The sequence below is a fragment of the Oncorhynchus gorbuscha genome, linkage group LG10, assembly GCF_021184085.1.
Source record: "Oncorhynchus gorbuscha isolate QuinsamMale2020 ecotype Even-year linkage group LG10, OgorEven_v1.0, whole genome shotgun sequence".
NCBI lineage: Eukaryota > Metazoa > Chordata > Actinopteri > Salmoniformes > Salmonidae > Oncorhynchus > Oncorhynchus gorbuscha.
The window spans coordinates 39798702-39816334 of record NC_060182.1 but is presented as its reverse complement, the minus strand read 5'-3'; the positions used below and the strand labels follow the sequence as shown (position 1 = coordinate 39816334).

General features: G+C 43.0%; 1 protein-coding gene across 1 annotated transcript; it reads right to left on the bottom strand.

Annotated features, from left to right (window-relative positions):
* Positions 1-1260: 1260 nt before the first annotated feature.
* Positions 1261-17090, bottom strand: LOC124046079 (nuclear receptor subfamily 1 group D member 1-like). The gene is made up of 8 exons (XM_046366066.1): positions 16439-17090; positions 6686-6991; positions 6359-6447; positions 6018-6162; positions 3305-3900; positions 2988-3173; positions 2561-2771; positions 1261-2317 (listed from the first exon to the last, which is right to left on the bottom strand). Exons 1-8 carry the CDS (start codon positions 16452-16454, stop codon positions 2118-2120), a joined length of 1749 nt encoding a protein of 582 aa, XP_046222022.1. The 5' UTR covers positions 16455-17090; the 3' UTR covers positions 1261-2117.
* Between the last annotated feature and the right edge of the window lie 543 nt (positions 17091-17633).

Sequence of the window (17633 nt, the reverse complement as noted above, 5' to 3'; positions counted from 1 at the left end):
GTGAAGTGCACCAGTCCATCCTGCAGCAAAGCACCCCCACATCATGATGCTGCCACCCCCGAGCTTCCGGTTGGGATGTTGTTCTTCGGCTTGAAGGATCCCCCTTTTTCCTCCCAATATAACGATGGTCATTATGGCCAAACAGTTCTATTTTTGTTTCATCAGACCAGAGGACATTTTTTTCTGAGGTCTTGGCTGATTTCTTTAGATTTTCCCATGATGTCAAGCAAAGAGGCGCTGAGTTTGAAGGTAGGCCTTGCAATACATCCACAGGTACACCTCCATTTGACTCAAATGATGTCAATTAGCCTATCAGAAGCTTCTAAAGCCTTGGCATCATTTTCTGGATTTTTCCAAGCAGTTTAAAGGCACAGTCAACTTAGTGTATGTAAACCTCTGACCCACTGGAATTGTGATACAGTGAATTATAAGTGAAATAATCTGTCTGTAAACAATTGTTTGAAAAATTACTTGTGTCATGCACAAAATAGATGTCCTAACCGACTTGCCAAAACTATAGTTTGTTAACAAGAAATTTGTGGAGTGATTCCAACCTAAGTGTATGTAAACTTCGGACCAAGGCTTTAGAAGCTTCTGATAGGCTAATTGACATCATTTGAGTCCATTTAAAAAATAAGCCGTTTCCAGCTACAGTAGTCATTTACAACATTAACAATGTCTACACTGTATTTCTGATCAATTTGATGTTATTGTTATGGACAACAAAAAAAATACATTTCTATGGGACCACAAACTTTTGAACGGTAGTGTACATATTTGAGCTTTACTCATCTCATATGGGGCGGCAGGGTAGCCTAGTGGTTAGTGTTGGACTAGTAATCGAAAGGTTGCAAGTTGGTGGTCCTTCTGTAGCTCAGTTGGTAGAGCATGGCGCTTGTAACGCCAGGTTAGTGGGTTCGATCCCCGGGACCACCCATACGTAGAATGTATGCACACATGACTGTAAGTCGCTTTGGATAAAAGCGTCTGCTAAATGGCATATATATACATATATATAAATCCCTGAGCTGACAAGGTACAAATCTGTCTTTCTGCCCCTGAACAGGCAGTTACCCCACTGTTCCTAGGCAGTCATTGAAAATAAGAATTTGTTCTGACTTGCCTAGTTAAATAAAGGTTAAATTAAATATGTATATACTGTATTCTATTCTACTGTATTTAGTCTATACCACTCTGACATTGATCATCCTAATATTTATATATTCCTTAATTCCATTCTTTTAATTGTAGGTTGTGTGTGTATTGTTGTAAATGGTTAGATACTACTGCACTGTTGGAGCTAGAAACAAACATTTCTCTACACCCGCAATAACATCTGCTAAACATGTGAATGTGACAAATACAATTTGATTTGCCAATATACAGAATATCACATTTCTATATGCAATTTCTCTGTTGAATATATTCGAGTCTTAATTGTATATTTAAACCCCAGATGTGTTTATAAGTGAAATGGGAGTCATATGATCTTAAGTGTAAATTGTATGTATTATTATATACAGGGTCCCTTTCTCTTATACAAACACTAAACACCCACACATTCAGTCACCAATAATGGTCCCTAAACTTATCATTTTCCATAAACATCTTCCTCTCTTATTCTCTCTCAACTGTGGTTTGGCAATGGTCAGGAGATTAGGAATAAGTTAAACAAGTAAGTGAACTTTTGGCTTTTGGTCTCTTAAAGACTGGAAAACAACGGGTAAACTGCCAATACACACCTGTCCAAAAGGGTAACGTTAAGCCTAATACACTGATGTACGTTCTAAAAGACTATCTTTGCCCAAATGTGTGTGTGTGTGTGTGTGTGTGTGTGTGTGTGTGTGTGTGTGTGTGTGTGTGTGTGTGTGTGTGTGTGTGTGTGTGTGTGTGTGTGTGTGTGTGAAAACATGATGGAGATCAATATATTAATTATTGTCCTTTTTCAAACATGCATCGTGAACATTTGTTGTTGTGTTGTTGTGTTGTTGTTGATTGATTGCCCAAGTCAGTGTTCCTCAATCTCCTGGGAAGTCTTGCCCTGAGAGAGTGGTGGTGGTCGGCGAGTTCTGAATTGCTATGTGTGTGTGTGTGTGTGTGTGTGTGTTCAGGGCTGTTCACGAGTCAATCCGGAAGGCCAGCAGCTTGTCGGAGTGCAGGTTGTTGAGGGTGCGCAGGTCGGGCAAGTGCAAGAGCAGCTTGGGGAAGATGGAGGCGCTCTCGTCGGGACGACGGCAGTGGATGAGGGATTGCAGGGCACGGATTAACCCCTCCTGGAGCTGTTCTACTGCCCCCATATCAACGATGCCAGAAAGGTCTAAGGAGACAAGAAGAGAGGGCGAGAGCTTGTTTGAGAGACACAGTAGCTATCTATCTATGGATGTCTGCACAACTTTTGTCGGTTTATCGGTATGCTCATATTAAGCTCTTCATGCTTACTCGGTCACATTTTCTTATCATACCATTTAAGATCTACATCTCTTCTATGACTTCCTAATGCCATGTTGTTCATATTGACACTGCTTTAGTGATAAATTCAATGGCAATTTCCCCCCCTCACCTGCAGAGACCAGCACCACGGCCATGAACAGAGCCATCTCATCAGGCTCCAGCCTCAGAGTTCCCAGCTTCTCACTGAAGTCAAAGATGGCGTCGAGCAGCGCCCCCATCCCCAGCGCCCGCAGGGTGGACAGAGGGTACGTCTGGCCATTCAGGAAGGTCACCGTCCGCTCCTCAGGGTTAAACATTGTACAAAACCTCACCATCAACACCTGACCGAGACAGAAGACCCAGTGGAAGGTTAGTCGATATGGATCGGGATTACATTTATTGGGAGAGAGAATTAAGGCGTTTTGTCCTTTTCGTATTTCTATTTTCACAGCTGAAATAATCAGATTTAGGGCCAGTTTCCTGAGTACATGTAAAGCCTAGTCCTGGACAAAAAGACTACTTTACTAGACTACTTTTAAAAAACAAGCAGTTATTACCTGGAAGGTGCCTGATTTGAGCAGCATGACCTGGTCGTGCTGGCTGAGCTCCTGGAAGCCAGGGATACCCTTAGCAAACTCCACCACTTCCCTCACTGCCGGGGTGAAACACTGGGAGAAAGACTCCCATATCTGTTGTCCAGAACGACTGGCCGCAGATACAGGACACGCATTGAGAGGACAGGCCTGAGGGATAGAGAGAGAAAGTTAGATTCAAATCTATACTATACTGTTTTTTAATTTTATTTGTATTTATTTTTAAAAGTCACATATTTAAAGCTTCATAACAACTTTCTAACGACTCTTGGTTTACCCACCAGCACTTTGGTTCCAGCAGCTAATTTCCATGGACAGGATGTCTGAGTTTGCGGCTCTTTGGTCTCTTCCTTCATGGAGATACTGTTGTGATTGGCCGAGCTGCCGCGTTGAGTTGTGCCCACATTAGACTCTCCGTGGTCATGATTGGACAAAGTAGCGGGGCAACTATAGCAACTTTTGTCCACAGAGGGGAACGTATGGTGGTTGTCATTGGTGTCTGGGCAGTGAGGGGCAAGGCCTGCAGGACAGGACTGGTACCCCTGGGTGGAGTCAGAGCCGAGGTGGGAGGAGCCATTGGTGTAGCTGGTCTCCTGAGATGTGTTGCTCTTGAACAGAGATGTTGTTGGTAAGTTGGTGATGTCGAGTTCACTCTTGGCTGCCCTGTCTTGGCTGCTGGAAGAGATGTCCTGATAGGCCCGCGAGATGGCTCTGATGGCCTCTTTAGAAGGAACCTCTGCTGGGCTGGGAGGGGCTTCGGAGACGGGGGAGGACTCTATGTCCATGGTGGCAGACTCATTCAGGCTGTTCATGTAGCTTTGCATCTCATCCAGAAGCCTCTGCTTCTCCCTCTTAGGGATACGGCCAAAACGCACAGCTGATGAAGACACAAACAGAGGGGACTGGTCAACGTCTGGCCATAGTTCTCTTATAGATATTAAGTCTTAAGGTCCAGTCTACACAGAAACAAACAGAGAATGTTCATACATTCCGCTTCGTAACAAAAATGCATTAATTGCATCTTGTGTATTTCATGCATGAACGTGTAAGCAGTCTTTTGTGGGTCCCATCCCTCGTACTCTCCATCCCCCTCGCCAACAATATCCATCAGCTGAAAATGATATTTATAGACCTCCATCTCTCTCTCTCTCCTCTCCTTCCCTCCCTCTCTACTTTGTAAGTAGGGCAGTGGCTCATCGTGAACGTGATGTCACTGCTACTGCGACGGAGGGAGAGAAATAGAGGTGGGCTAGCACGCAAGGGGGAGGAAAGAGGTTGCAGAGAAGTAAGGTGAGAGTGAAGAGTAGTGTTGAAAATAGGAGCTTGCAGAGAGAATGTAGTGAGTGAAACACCAAAGTGGAATGTGACATAAGAGAGAAGCTTCAAATGGCGGTCATGCTGCCGAGAGTTCTTCAACCAAGCCAGCACAATGCATGAGGCAAGATGTAAATGTTCTATAATTCATAGAAACAAACTAACTTAAAGTGTTTGAGATCAAAACAAGATACTGCACTAAGCTATGACATCGGGAGAAAATTTTTGCGGTTCTGCTTCAGTGAAATGTATGACTGTGAACATCTGTGTTAACACATCTCTGGCACCATTACATGATCTCGTGGGCCTCTCTCTGCAGTGTGCAATGCACTGTCCCTAAAGAGCATAGGATCTAGATCATGCTAAAAAAAAGGGGCTATAACAGTGACATTCTGTTACAGAAGATCTATGGAATTCTGCTATAGTCATTCGCATCAATCCACTTTGTTACGCGTACATGGATAGTCTCTCGACTTCAGCTGGTCATTACAGTTGTGAGAATGGGCTTTAATGCACTGCGTTGTGGATGAAAGTGTTGGCTGTGTCTTTAAGAAGATGAACTGGTTTCGGGGAGGGAAAGGGACTTCAATATTTGCCTTGTCTATATGGTAATCCCAAGACCCACCAATCCCAGGCTCCTGAGAAATCAGGACGTCTCCTGTCATGTGGACTGCAGGCAGTTGACTGAGAGGTTTTTCTGTTTTCACAACAGCTGCAGTCGAAGGAATGAGGTTTCTAGGTTGTGGTTCTTGACACTTTCGAGATCGTGCCTTTAACAGGGTCAATATGAGCGTTTTTCCTTCCATCAAAACATCTTCACTGGCCTCGTTTCTCGTACCCCACCATTTGAGCGCCCAAACTGTCGACTGCATGCAGAAATCACACTTGGTTCACTTGGTAGATTAGGCAATGGATTAAGCACGAGAGAGAACACAGGAGGGTTGAAGACACACTGAGAAGACACTGAAGGCAGGCAAACTATCCCAACTAGGTCACCATGTACCAGCATGCTATAGGTAAAATGCTTGCTGTACTTTTTTAGGTCAACGGAAACCATCCCACACTATTTTCGTGATCCGTTATGATGGGGCAATTTATCAATACTTAGCTATCAAGGCTAAAAGTAAAGTAGGTGAGATTAGCTTTGCATACGGCTGATTAATTGTATGACAAGGACGGGCTGTTTTGTTCTGCATCTCAAGCTTAATTGTTTGCCGTTTCCCTCATTAATTGTTAAAGATGTTATAAGGGTAAACAGTATACAAGGTAATCAAGTTGCCCCTGTTCCAATTCCCCAAAATAATTCCTGTGTTTGCTGCAGTTTCCTGTATGACAGATAGCTTCAGGAGCTTCAGGGACTTCAAGGCTCCCGTTCTCATAAATCACTGTCGGAGAGGAGAGAAGAGCGGGATAGAGGGAGAGCTCAGGGAACACGGAGGGGAGGAACATGGAGAGGGGAGGAATCTGAACAAGAGGAAGAAAGCCTGACTTTGAAACTTATGAAATTGCAAGAGGCTGTGTGTATATAGGTTATTTTCCAACGTGTGCCCTTCAACAGTAGGTCAGTGCAATGTCTCAGGCGAAAGATAAGGCTGGTGCAGTGCTGAGAAACTCGCATTGTATGGCCTCTAACGATTGTCTGAGCCTGCACTCTCAGTAAGATTTCACTCCAACTCTTACCATCTCTGGACATGCCCACGGAGAGGCATTTCTTGAAGCGACAGTGTTGGCAGCGGTTGCGGTTCATTCTCATAATGAGGCAGTTCTCGTTCTTCACACACATCTTGTAGTTGATGTTTTGCTGAATGCTGCGACGGAAGAAGCCCTAGACAGGATATTCAAGCAGATGTACAGTTAGTTAGCATCCTGGTTAGTTTGAAATGGTGAACGTGAATGTGACCCACCACCTTATTATACACAGGAGTGCAACTGAAATGGTCAAAAGAAATGTGCTATATAGGAACTTGGGAGCCATTTCAGGGGCACTTACTGTATGCATTTAGTCATCATGGTCTTCTTACCTTGCAACCCTCACAGGCGTGCACTCCGTAGTGGAACCCAGATGCAATGTCTCCACACACTGTACACAGGAGCACCATACCGCCAGTCTCTGTAGATATATATATATATATAGAGAGAGAGAGACAGAGGTACAGCCAGTCAGAAATGTGATCATAACTGAAGGTGACTACCGACCTACGTCACAAGCAACAAAAGACGTTGTGTAGTGTACATTACAGAAAAGGATTGTGGGATGAGATGAGTATTGGATAGGGGTGGATGTTTTGGTTTAGGCTAGAAAGAGTAAGGAGGGATGACAAAAGAAGGCCGGAAGGAATGCTACTCACTGGTGAAAGGTCCTGTGAATCCACTAGGCCTTTTCCCAGCGATGGGGTGTTGGTACGAGTGCTGGTGGGTGGACGTTGATGTAGCCACATTGTAGACTTCTGGGAAGTGGAACACCAGCTTGGAGGATGATGGAGGTGTACATCCTCCCCCTCTCTGGCCCTTCAGGGACCCGAGTTCTGTGAAGGTGATCTCCTCTGGGGAGGAGGGCTGGGAGAGGGTGGAGGAGGGGGACTGGGTCTGGTACCCACTGGACGGGCTGCCAGGGCTGGGGCTGCCGGAGGAACGCGCATACAGAATAACACCTCCTGTTGAAAAAACAGAGACCGAGGTAGTGGGGTTAGTCAGATAGCTGAAAAGAAGTTTACTCTAAAAAAAGGTCACAGAGTTCAGGAAGTGGTGCAGAATGCAACGTTTAAAGGCATGCAAAAGCATACCGTGGTTCTTCCTTTAAAAGTTGAGGTTATGCCGCTACCATTTGTGGTAGATGGTGGCAAAAGACAGCTCTCTGTAGGACTAATAGGTATAATTGTGCATCCAGGGAGAGAAAAGGTGGCAAAAATGGTTGGAAGCACAGTAACAGAGTGAGTGCGGATTCTGTCTTAACCAAACTCACACTAACCACGTTTCCATCCACAGTTTTATGCGCGTAAAGTCATAAAAAACGTTTTTCACAACAGCAGTGATGGAAACAGGAAGTGTTGGTACAATTTCATAAATGCCAACAGATGATTTGTTTGACAAGGGGATCTTTTTGTGTCTGTAAAATAAATGAGAAATAGCGGTGGAAATAATTTTATGCGCAAATATAGATATAATAACCACAATATGGAAGTAAACTTGGAGTCACACGATTACATGTTGTGTGGTCCTTCCACTATGACTCGTTGGGAAAGCATACAAGTTTATTAGGCTCCCAGAGGTTGAGGCTAAAGATTAAATAAGTTCCGATGTACTTCACAGGGTGGTGAAAGTTGATGAGCTTGATGGTCCTTTCCAATAAATAGCAAGGGTCTTATTCTGGTGACATAATCATCAATGCTTGGCTACCATTTTAATTTATTTTTTTACCTTTATTTTACTAGGCAAGTCAGTTAAGAACAAATTCTTATTTTCAATGACGGCCTAGGAACAGTGGGTTAACTGCCTGTTCGGGGGCAGAACGACAGATTTGTACCTTGTCAGCTCGGGGATTTGAACTTGCAACCTTTCGGTTACTAGTCCAACGCTCTAACCACTAGGGCTACCCTGCCGCCATGTAAAAATAAAATGTTGCTCTTTTGTCCACAATAATCTCATCATGTAGGCCAAGGTTCCCCAAATGCCAACCCGCGGGCCATTTGGTCCCCAAGTTCTGAGAAAAATAAAATTGTGCTTAAATTTTTTAATTCATTGTTGTACATAAAAGACTGTAAAAACACCAGGAAATCCACTCCAAGTGATTTTTGTTTTGGAAATATTTTCCCATGCATAATAAAGAGATGTAGAAAGTATTCACAACCCTTTGACTTTTAACACAAAAATGTTTTGTTACAGCCTGAATTTAAAATGGATAATAGTGTTCAACATGTTTTTGAATGACTGCCTCATCTCTGTACTCACCTCACAATCTATTGGTAGATGGGTCAAAATAGTTTAAAAAAAGCAGACATTGAATCTTCCTTTGAGCACGGTGAAGTTATTAATTCAACTTTGGATGGTGTATCAATACACCCAGTCACTACAAAGATGGTGTCCTAACTCAGTTGCCGGAGAGGACGGAAACTGCACAGGGATTTCACCATGAGGCCAATGATGACTTTAAAACAGTTAGAGTTTTAATGGCTGTGATAGGAAAAAACTGAGGATGGACCAAAAACAGCGTAGTTACTCCACAATACTAACCTAAATGACAGAGTGAAGAGAAGGAAGCCTATACAGAATGCAAATATTCAAAAACATGCATCATGTTTGTATCAAGGCACTAAAGTCGTACTTCAAAAAATGACAAAGCAGTTTGTAAGTTTCTATTTCTAAGTGGCCAAATTACAGTTTTGACTTAAATCTGCTTGAAAATCTATGGCAAGACCTGAAAATGGTCATTGATCATTGCTCAACAACCAATTTGACAGAGCTTTAAGAATTTTGAAAATAATAATGGGCAAATACTGCACAATCCAGGTGTGGAAAGCTCTTAGAGATTTACCCATAAAGACTAATCTCTGCCAAATGTGCTTTTACAAAGCATTGCCTCGGGGTGTAAATACTTATATATTTTTGCAAAAATTTCTAAAAACACATGTTTCTACTTTAACATGATGGGGTATTGTGTGTAGATGAATGAGAAAAAAAAGTACATTTAATCTGTAACACAATGTGGAATAAGTCAAGGGGTGCGAATCCTTTCTGACTGCACTGTATGTGATCGTATACAAATGTAAGCAAGGGATGAAATTATTGTTTTAGTCAAATATTATGTCTGTTTTGGCTTCTTTCGATCAATTTGCAATCTAAAATTTATTTTTTATTATGTTCCGGCCCCCCGACCATCCGCTCAAGAAAAAAAAAATTGGCTGAATCTAGTTGATGATCCCCGATGTAGGCCAAACGTGTGATATATAACAATATTTTTAAAAAATGAGAGAAAACCATCAGTAAAATTGCGATGAAAACCCATTTAACTTGCTTTTTTTAAATTCGGTACATGGGAATTTAAATGATATGGAAACACATTTCTGGTAGGAAATGTGTTTCCTACCAGAAATGAATATTCATTTGACAATCTGTCGCCAATTGAATGGAAACCTAGCTAGACATTTTTTTTGCTTCACGCAAACAACTTCAGTATTTATATAGGCAGTCAATATAAATTACAGTAAATAAATCAACGTTGCTCTTTTTCTGTTTTTCATGATTTTTTAAAGTTATCCTCTGTTCGTCTGCCTTCGCATCCTCTCTAAAAAATATTTTTTGCATCTCTTGCATCTCCGAGGCACGGCCGCGCGGGCTATTCGGTGCTTCCGCTCCCTCCTTTTTGCAGTATCGTGTAGACATTTACAACAATCAACAACACATTTACAACAATGTCCAACAGAGCTGTTGCTAGAGAATTTAATGTTCATTTCTCTACCATAAGCCGCCTCCAATGTCACTTTAAAGAATTTGTCAGTACATCCAACCGGCCTCACAAGCTTAGACCACATGTAACCATGCCAGCTCAGGACCTCCACATCCGGCTACTTCAAAAAACAGATAAAGCAACGCCTCTCCCCTATTGGATCTATCTTGTGTGTATGCATTGATATGTAGACTACGTGTGCCTTTAAAAAAATGTAGTTCTGTCCTTGAGCTGTTCTTGTCTATTAATGTTCTGTATTATGTTTTGTGTGGACCCCAGGAAGAGTAGCTGCTGCTTTTGCAACAGCTAATGGGGATTCTAATAAAATACCAAATACCTGTGGGATTGTCTGTGGGGATGCTGAAGAGTTTCTGTCTGTAATAAAGCACTTTTGTGAGGAAAAACTCATTCTGATTGGCTGGGTCTGGCTCCTCAGTGGGTGGGCATGGCTCCCAAGTGGGTGGAACGATACCCTCTCAGGCCCCATAATGGCAAAGCAAATTTATAAAACATAACTGAAATATCACATTTACATAACTATTCAGACCATTTACGCAGTACTTGCTGAATCACCTTTGGCAGTGATTACAGCCTTGAGTCTTATTGTGTATGATGCGACAAGCTTGGCACACCTGTATTTGGGGAGTTTGTCCCATTCCTCTGCAGATTCTCTCAAGCTCTGTCAGGTTGGATGGGGAGTGTCACTGCACAGCTATTTTCAGGTCTCTCCAGAGATGATCGATCGGGTTCAAGTCCGGGCCACTCAAGGACATTCAGAGACGCGTCCCGAAGCCACTCCCGAGTTGTCTTGGCTGTGTGCTTAGGGTCGTTGTCTTTTTGGAAGGTGAACCTTCATCCCAGTCTGAGGTTCTGGGCCCTCTGAAGCAGGTTTTCAACAGGGATCTTTGTACTTTGCCCCTTTAATCGTTGCCTTTATCCTGACTAGTCTCCCTTTCCTTGCCGCTGAAAAAACATCCCCACAGCATGATGCTGCCACCACCATGTTTCACTGTAGAGATGTTGCCAGGTTCTCCCAGACGTGACGCTTGGGATTCAGGCCAAAGAGTTCAATCTTGGTTTCATCAGTCCAGAGAATCTTGTTTCTCATGGTTTGAGAGTCTTTAGGTGCCTTTTGGCAAACTCCAAGCGGCCTGTCATGTGCCTTTTACTGAGGGGTGGCTTCCGTCTGGCTCTACCATACAGGTCTGATTGGTGGAGTGCTGCAGAGATGGTTGTCCTTCTGGAAGGTTATCCCATCTCCACAGAGGAACTCTGGAGCTCTGTCAGAGTGACCATCGGGTTCTTGGTCACCTCCCTGGCCAAGGCCCTTCTCCCCCGATTGCTCCGTTTGGCTGGGCGGAGAGCTCTAGGAAGAGTCTTGGTGGTTCCAAACTTCTTCCATTTAAGAATGATTGAGGCCACTGTGTTCATGGGGACATTCAATGCTGCAGACATTTTTGGGTACCCTTCCCCAGATCTGATCCTCGACACAATCCTGTCTCGGAGCTCTGCGGACAATTCCTTCGACCTCAAGGCTTGGTTTTTGCTCTGACATGCACTGTCAACTGTGGGACCTTATATAGACAGCTGTGTGCCATTCCAAATCATGTCCAATCAATTGAATCTACCACAGGTGGACTCCAATCAAGTTGTAGAAACATCTCAAGGATGATCAATGGAAACAGGATGCACTTGAGAGCTCAATTTCAAGTGTCATAGCAAATGATCTGAATACTAATGTAAATAAGGTATCAGATTTTTATTTGTAATAAATTTGCTAAAATTGATAAACATGTTTTCGCTTTGTCATTATGGAGTATTTTTGTATAGATTGCCGAGAGAAAAAAAACATTTAATACATTTTAGAATACGGCTGTAACGTAACAAAATGTGGGAAAAGTCAAGAGGTATGAATACTTGTCGAAGGCACTGTATATTCCCAAATACTATGCACCTGTCACGGAGTCTTACATTTGTATGAGAAACATGAGTAAATCTGCCCTGGGCTTGTATTTCTTTCCTCTTATTGACTTCTCCGTTTTTCCCTGTGGTGCTGCTGAACCAAGTATTTGTTTATCTCGAGTGTTTTTATAATCCCTCAGCCAGCACGTGCTACAGGATTTATTATTGACACACTGCAGAGCCAGAGATCTAGAGCAAGTCTTAGCAGACATATGACAGGGACCTGCTGTCCTGTTCTGGCCAGCCACTACCTGAGACTGGAAACAGACTGCCTCCAGACCCAGCCGGGGCTTGCCAAACCTCCACACCCACCCAAACACATTGCATATCCACTTGAACACTCACATGTGAGCTACTTCTGTGTTTATGTTTGTGAGCGCCCTTTAGGACTGAACTACTATGCTATAAATGGTAGCCTAGTCAATAAATAATCAGCTTTTACAGGCCTCTCCAAGGCTAAGCTTGACTATACTGCCATATACTGTTCGGTGCTCCCATACCATTACATAGAGCTCTTTGCCAAGTATAGGGCCTGGCCTTTTTTGTCAATTAACTCCAATTCAGAGGACATCATGCTATGGCCCTCATGACAGGAGAGAAAATATAGGGGGCCATAGGAATTTGTGAATTGTCTTTGATGTTCACCCAGTAGGATTATACTACATAGCCCATAGCAAACTCCAGAGGATGCCCCATGTAACTCAGAGAAGACAAAAGAGCCATACTCTCACTGGCAAGCCAGTTAGAATTGAGGTCAGTGCGGACAGACACTAGTGTTAATTGTGGAATCGGCAGCAGGTTGGAGAGTGAGGCGAGCAGCTTCCCATCGTGAGGTCAGTAACCCCTACAGCCACTAATCTGCCTGAGTAGGTGAGTAGAGCCAGGCAGGCAGAGAAATGTGAGCATTGAGCACTTTACAGGCACAACAATCCTTCCGCCCATCTTCCTCCCCCCTATTCTATCCTTCCTCTTGTTTGCGCTCTGCTGTGCTGTGGGTCAGGAAGACACACACAACGCTGTAAGGCTGCTAGTGTTTTGTGCAATGACCGGTCATGGAGGGTGGCACACATTCGGCTCCATACGATGTTTACGCCACATAAATGTTAGATTATAAGAGTCAGTGAATTAATGTTGATGTATTATTAAAGCCAGGATCCAAATGTACAGTTGCAAATGCATCCTATGTAATACGAGGATGCAACAGGATGATGAGCTAAGTAAATACTGTACATTACAGTAATCATCATATACCCATGAGGAGTGTGTTTTGATGTCTATAACATTAACCTAGCTAGGAGTAGAGAAGTAGGTCACGGTCTCAGTTAAAGGTGAATTGTCTTTGGATGTGCACTCTGTGGCTGAAACAGATGCTGCAGCAGGAGGGAAGCATTCACAGCTTGTCCAATTTCACCTGCCCCCAGTGGGCCAAAGGGCCTCAACGGGGTTGAATAGAATGAGTTATTATGAGATTGCCTGCATGTATATTTAATGTACGAGTTTGGGACAGATGTTTATGCAAGGGACATACGCTATAGGAATCAGGACTAATGTATTTGCTTAGGATACAATAAAGCGCGCATGAGGTGGGAAAACGTGACTACAGACAAAGTTAATGCATGAAATGGCTGATCCACTGACCAACCCCCCCCCCCCTTCCATCACCTCAGGCAGCATCACAACAGAAGTGTCCGAGAGAGAGAAGACAGAGCTGAGAGAGATAGAGAACTGCAGTGGAGGAGGTCCTGGGAAATCACGCGCCGCACGCGGCTCTGCAAGTGCGTCAACGTGAGGATGAATTGAGAATGCGAGGAGTGCATTCAGTGGGAAGACTCGCGCTGCATGGAGCTCCCATCAGAAGTCAGAATTTCTAAGCACCCCACGCGGCATATAGTCTCTGTCATAATTAAAGAGGAAAAATAAATAGAGCAGGATGTAGCGTTGGCTGAGGATGTTCTGAGTTCGCTCCAAGGAGACCCATGCACCGCATAGCACAACCTGGTCTCAGAGCACTTCGTGTTATTCTGTATGTAAATCAGGAACACTCCATTTAGTATGATATGTTATGTTTGGTATGGTTACATAAGACATAATGGATGGGTGGGTGTGGTATGGTTATATAATACAGGGTGGATGGGTGGGTGTATAACACAAACATCTAGCAAACCAAGTTAGAATCTTATCACAGACAACATTAGCATTTTAGCTAATTAGCTACTTTGCAACTACTTAGCATATTAGCTATCCCTTCACCTAACCTAAATCCTAAATTTAACCCTAGCCTAGCCAAATGTAGGCACATATATAAAGGCCAATAGTTACTGAATACGTTATTGAATGTATTTTTTTACCAATAAATTATTAAGATAGTAAAGTATGCAGAGCTCTGACGCACCCAATTGCCCTCTACAGATGATAACTGACATGGAACCCATAGAACAAGTTCTGACATGGAGCGTGAGCCTTCCCACTGAATGCACTCCTTGCATTCTCAATTCAAACTCATGTCGATGCACTTGCAGAGTGCACAACGGGTGCCTTGGCCCAAGCCGTTTCCATCCATGTACTGGAACGTGACTGCAGAGTTAGTAAATGAATTACCACTCAACAGCCGGAAGTGGAATAGGTGAACAAATATTATGATGCCTGGTGTACTTTGGCTAACCTCAATGAAACAACGCCCAATGCTCCATGTGTAACTGTAGAGCTTCCCATGGCCATAAACTTTGCCTTATGAACCAATATCACTGCTCCTGCCTCCAATAGTAATCACAACACTTCTACCTATTTATTATCTCAATGCCAACTGGGTGGTATAGAGCAGGGGTTTACACACTTTTTCACTCAGGCCCCCCTGCCATCATTGGGGAATATCCCATGGCCCCCTGCACACCCGCGCCACGTCTATTTCTGTGCACACAGGCACTGTTCTTGACACATTGTTCACACTCCTCTTGTTGGTGGAGACAATTTTGCCAGTTTAAAGCTTAGTTCCTGCAATTGTATACATTTTGTCATGTGGTGCGAAGAATTTTTAGCAGTTTTAAAGCTTCTTTTTGTGCAATTCTATAATGAAATTCTATTTAAAAATTGTTGTAATCTATGGGCTAAAATGAGTTGCAAAGAAAAAGCCATATCTCAGACTGGCCAATAAAAAGAAAAGATTAAGATGGGCCACAGAAACTGGACAGAGATATGTCTTTTTCTTTGTAACTCTGCCTAGAAGGACAGCATGCCGGAGTCATCTCTTCACTGTTGATGTTGAGACTGGTGTTTTGCGGGTACTATTTAATGAAGTTGCCAGTTGAGGACTTGTGAGACGTCTGTTTCTCAAACTAGACACTAATGTACTTGTCCTCTTGCTTAGTTGTGCACCAGGGCCTCCCACTCCTCTTTCCATTCTGGTTAGAGACAGTTTGCGTGGTTCTGTGAAGGGAGTAGTACACAGCGTTGTACGAGATTGTCAGTTTCTTGGAAAGCTCTTGCATGGAATAGCCTTCATTTCTCAGAACAAAAATAGACATGACTTTCAGAATAAAGTTATTTGTTTCCAGCCACTTTGAGCCTGTAAACAAACACACAAATGCTGATGCTCCAGATACACAACTAGTCTAAAGAAGGCCAGTTTTATTGCTTCTTTAATCAGAACAACAGTTTTCAGCTGTGCTAACAATAATTGCAAAAGGGTTTTCTAATGATCAATTATTCTTTTAAAATGGTAAACTTGGATTAGCTAACACAACGTGCCATTAGAACAAAGGAGTTTGCTGATAATGGGCCTCTGTAGATATTCCATTAAACATTTTTTTTTTTTAAATCAGCCGTTTCCAGCCACAACAGTCATTTACAACCAGAACAATGTCTACAATGTATTTCTGATCAATTTGATTGGACACTTTCTTTGCTTTTCTTTCAAAAACAAGGACATTTCTAAGTGAAGCCAAACTTTTGAACGGAGGTGTATATAAAAAAAGGGGTCGCCCCACAGTTTGGGAACCACTGGTATAGAGATTAATTTGATTTAGATACACACGAAAACAAAATAATCTACCTGCTGCTTGCAAAAGGCATCGAATGCGTTGGAACCAATGACAGGTCGCTCCACGTGAGTTTGTTTTTATGAGGAAAAACAGGAAGTGGCTCAACAAAGCTGCGTGAACTTCAATCACTGTCAAGTATCATCATCGTCAAACTTTGTAACATTTTCGGAGTGCACCTTTGCAGGCTTAAAAGAAAAACACCCACTTCTTGGGATGTTACAACTTTCATAATGTATATCAAATCAGGGTTGATTTCATTTTCCAGGTTCATGCATGGGAGGTTAATGCACAAAAAGCATGACGGTCCTGCTATAAAGATGACTTGTTCTCAGCTCGCTATTTGATAAACATATAGAATTGGACATGCAGTGCTATAGCCTAATAACATTGTTTTCAATCGTATTAACTCGACTGCCTTTCTAACATATGCTGATGAGGAGACACTTAATGCAAAGCCTCATAATGGGAACGTATTTGCGCACAATTACGCACGACTGCAAAGAGAAACCATACCAATGCAACACAATAACAAAAAATGTAAAAACCATTTTTAAAAACCTTCAGCATTCTCAACTAAGCAGGTATAACTCCAACGCCAAATGCAATATTGAACTACAAAAAAAAAATGCAACAAATATGATCACAATCATAATACTAACCACCTGGAGTGTCCATGTTTCTTGATGTGTCTTTTGCTTGCTGTGGTGAATGATGCTGACTTTTCGATATATAGCTGCAGGATCAATACTCAAGTGGAGACAGGCAGGAGTCGAGAACTAGTTATGCGTGGATAACTGACCCATAGAACGAGCGCGCGGTTGAAGACAATCGTATTGATCTGCCAATCGACTGAACTTCCGTCGTATACTGTAAGCACAGTTATGTCCAGCTGTATGCTCTACAGAACAGTTATGTCTAATTGTCTCAGGTGTGCAGGAGAGATTTTCTCGGAAGCTACCTGAATCCGTTCTGCGCTCTGAAGAACTCTAGGCTACTAGACTAGTGAGTTGCTTGGTTCAGCGGATTTGAGTGTCACAAGCCGAGAACAAACAAGTGATTTTCTGAAATCCCAAGAATACACAGCCCCATCAGCATCTCCGAAAATGAACTGAATTTAGCCAGGATAGACACACCCAATAATACACCAATCCACCACTCCCACATCAATAACGTTTTCAGGTAACTGAAATAAATGGGACTTGCTCCCGGTGTCCTCTCTCAACTTCGGTTGTGTATGTTTGGTTAAAGGGGTGCATCTCATCTCACTATATGTCCCCTGTTAATTCACTCAACTGTCACTCTCTCCCTCCTTCCTTTTACTATTGGGTGTGTTCTCATTGGCCGGTACCCAGAGCGGAGGGGAGTTTTAATGTGCTTATTCAACCTGACCTGCTATGTTTTTACTAAAGCCACGATGCATGTGCACTTTGCATGTGCCGGGGCGAGCGCTCAGCGCTGCCCTACTGACATAGATTTTATGCATAATACTGAGCGTGCGATAACGAGAGGTGGGAGGATGAGGCACATGCACAATGGGCAGGGCTCACCGTGACTGGTATGGTAGTTGTTACAAAGATTGGTCGCGTTGCATTACTGACACATGACAGATCTTACAAGGCCTGGATAGGTATTTTAAGTATCAGCAAACCATATTATATGTTAAAGCAATCGGTCAGTCGATGACACTGTCGATTATGTGGCACCCAACCATTGGTTGATGCATGCAATGTCTGAGCAGGGGAGTGCGACCATTATCTATTATATTGACAAGATACTCGAGGGACCGCTCTAACAATGGAAATACATGTCCTCAAAAATGGAAGGCAGGCGGGAGGAGGCGAGATTAGGTAGGAC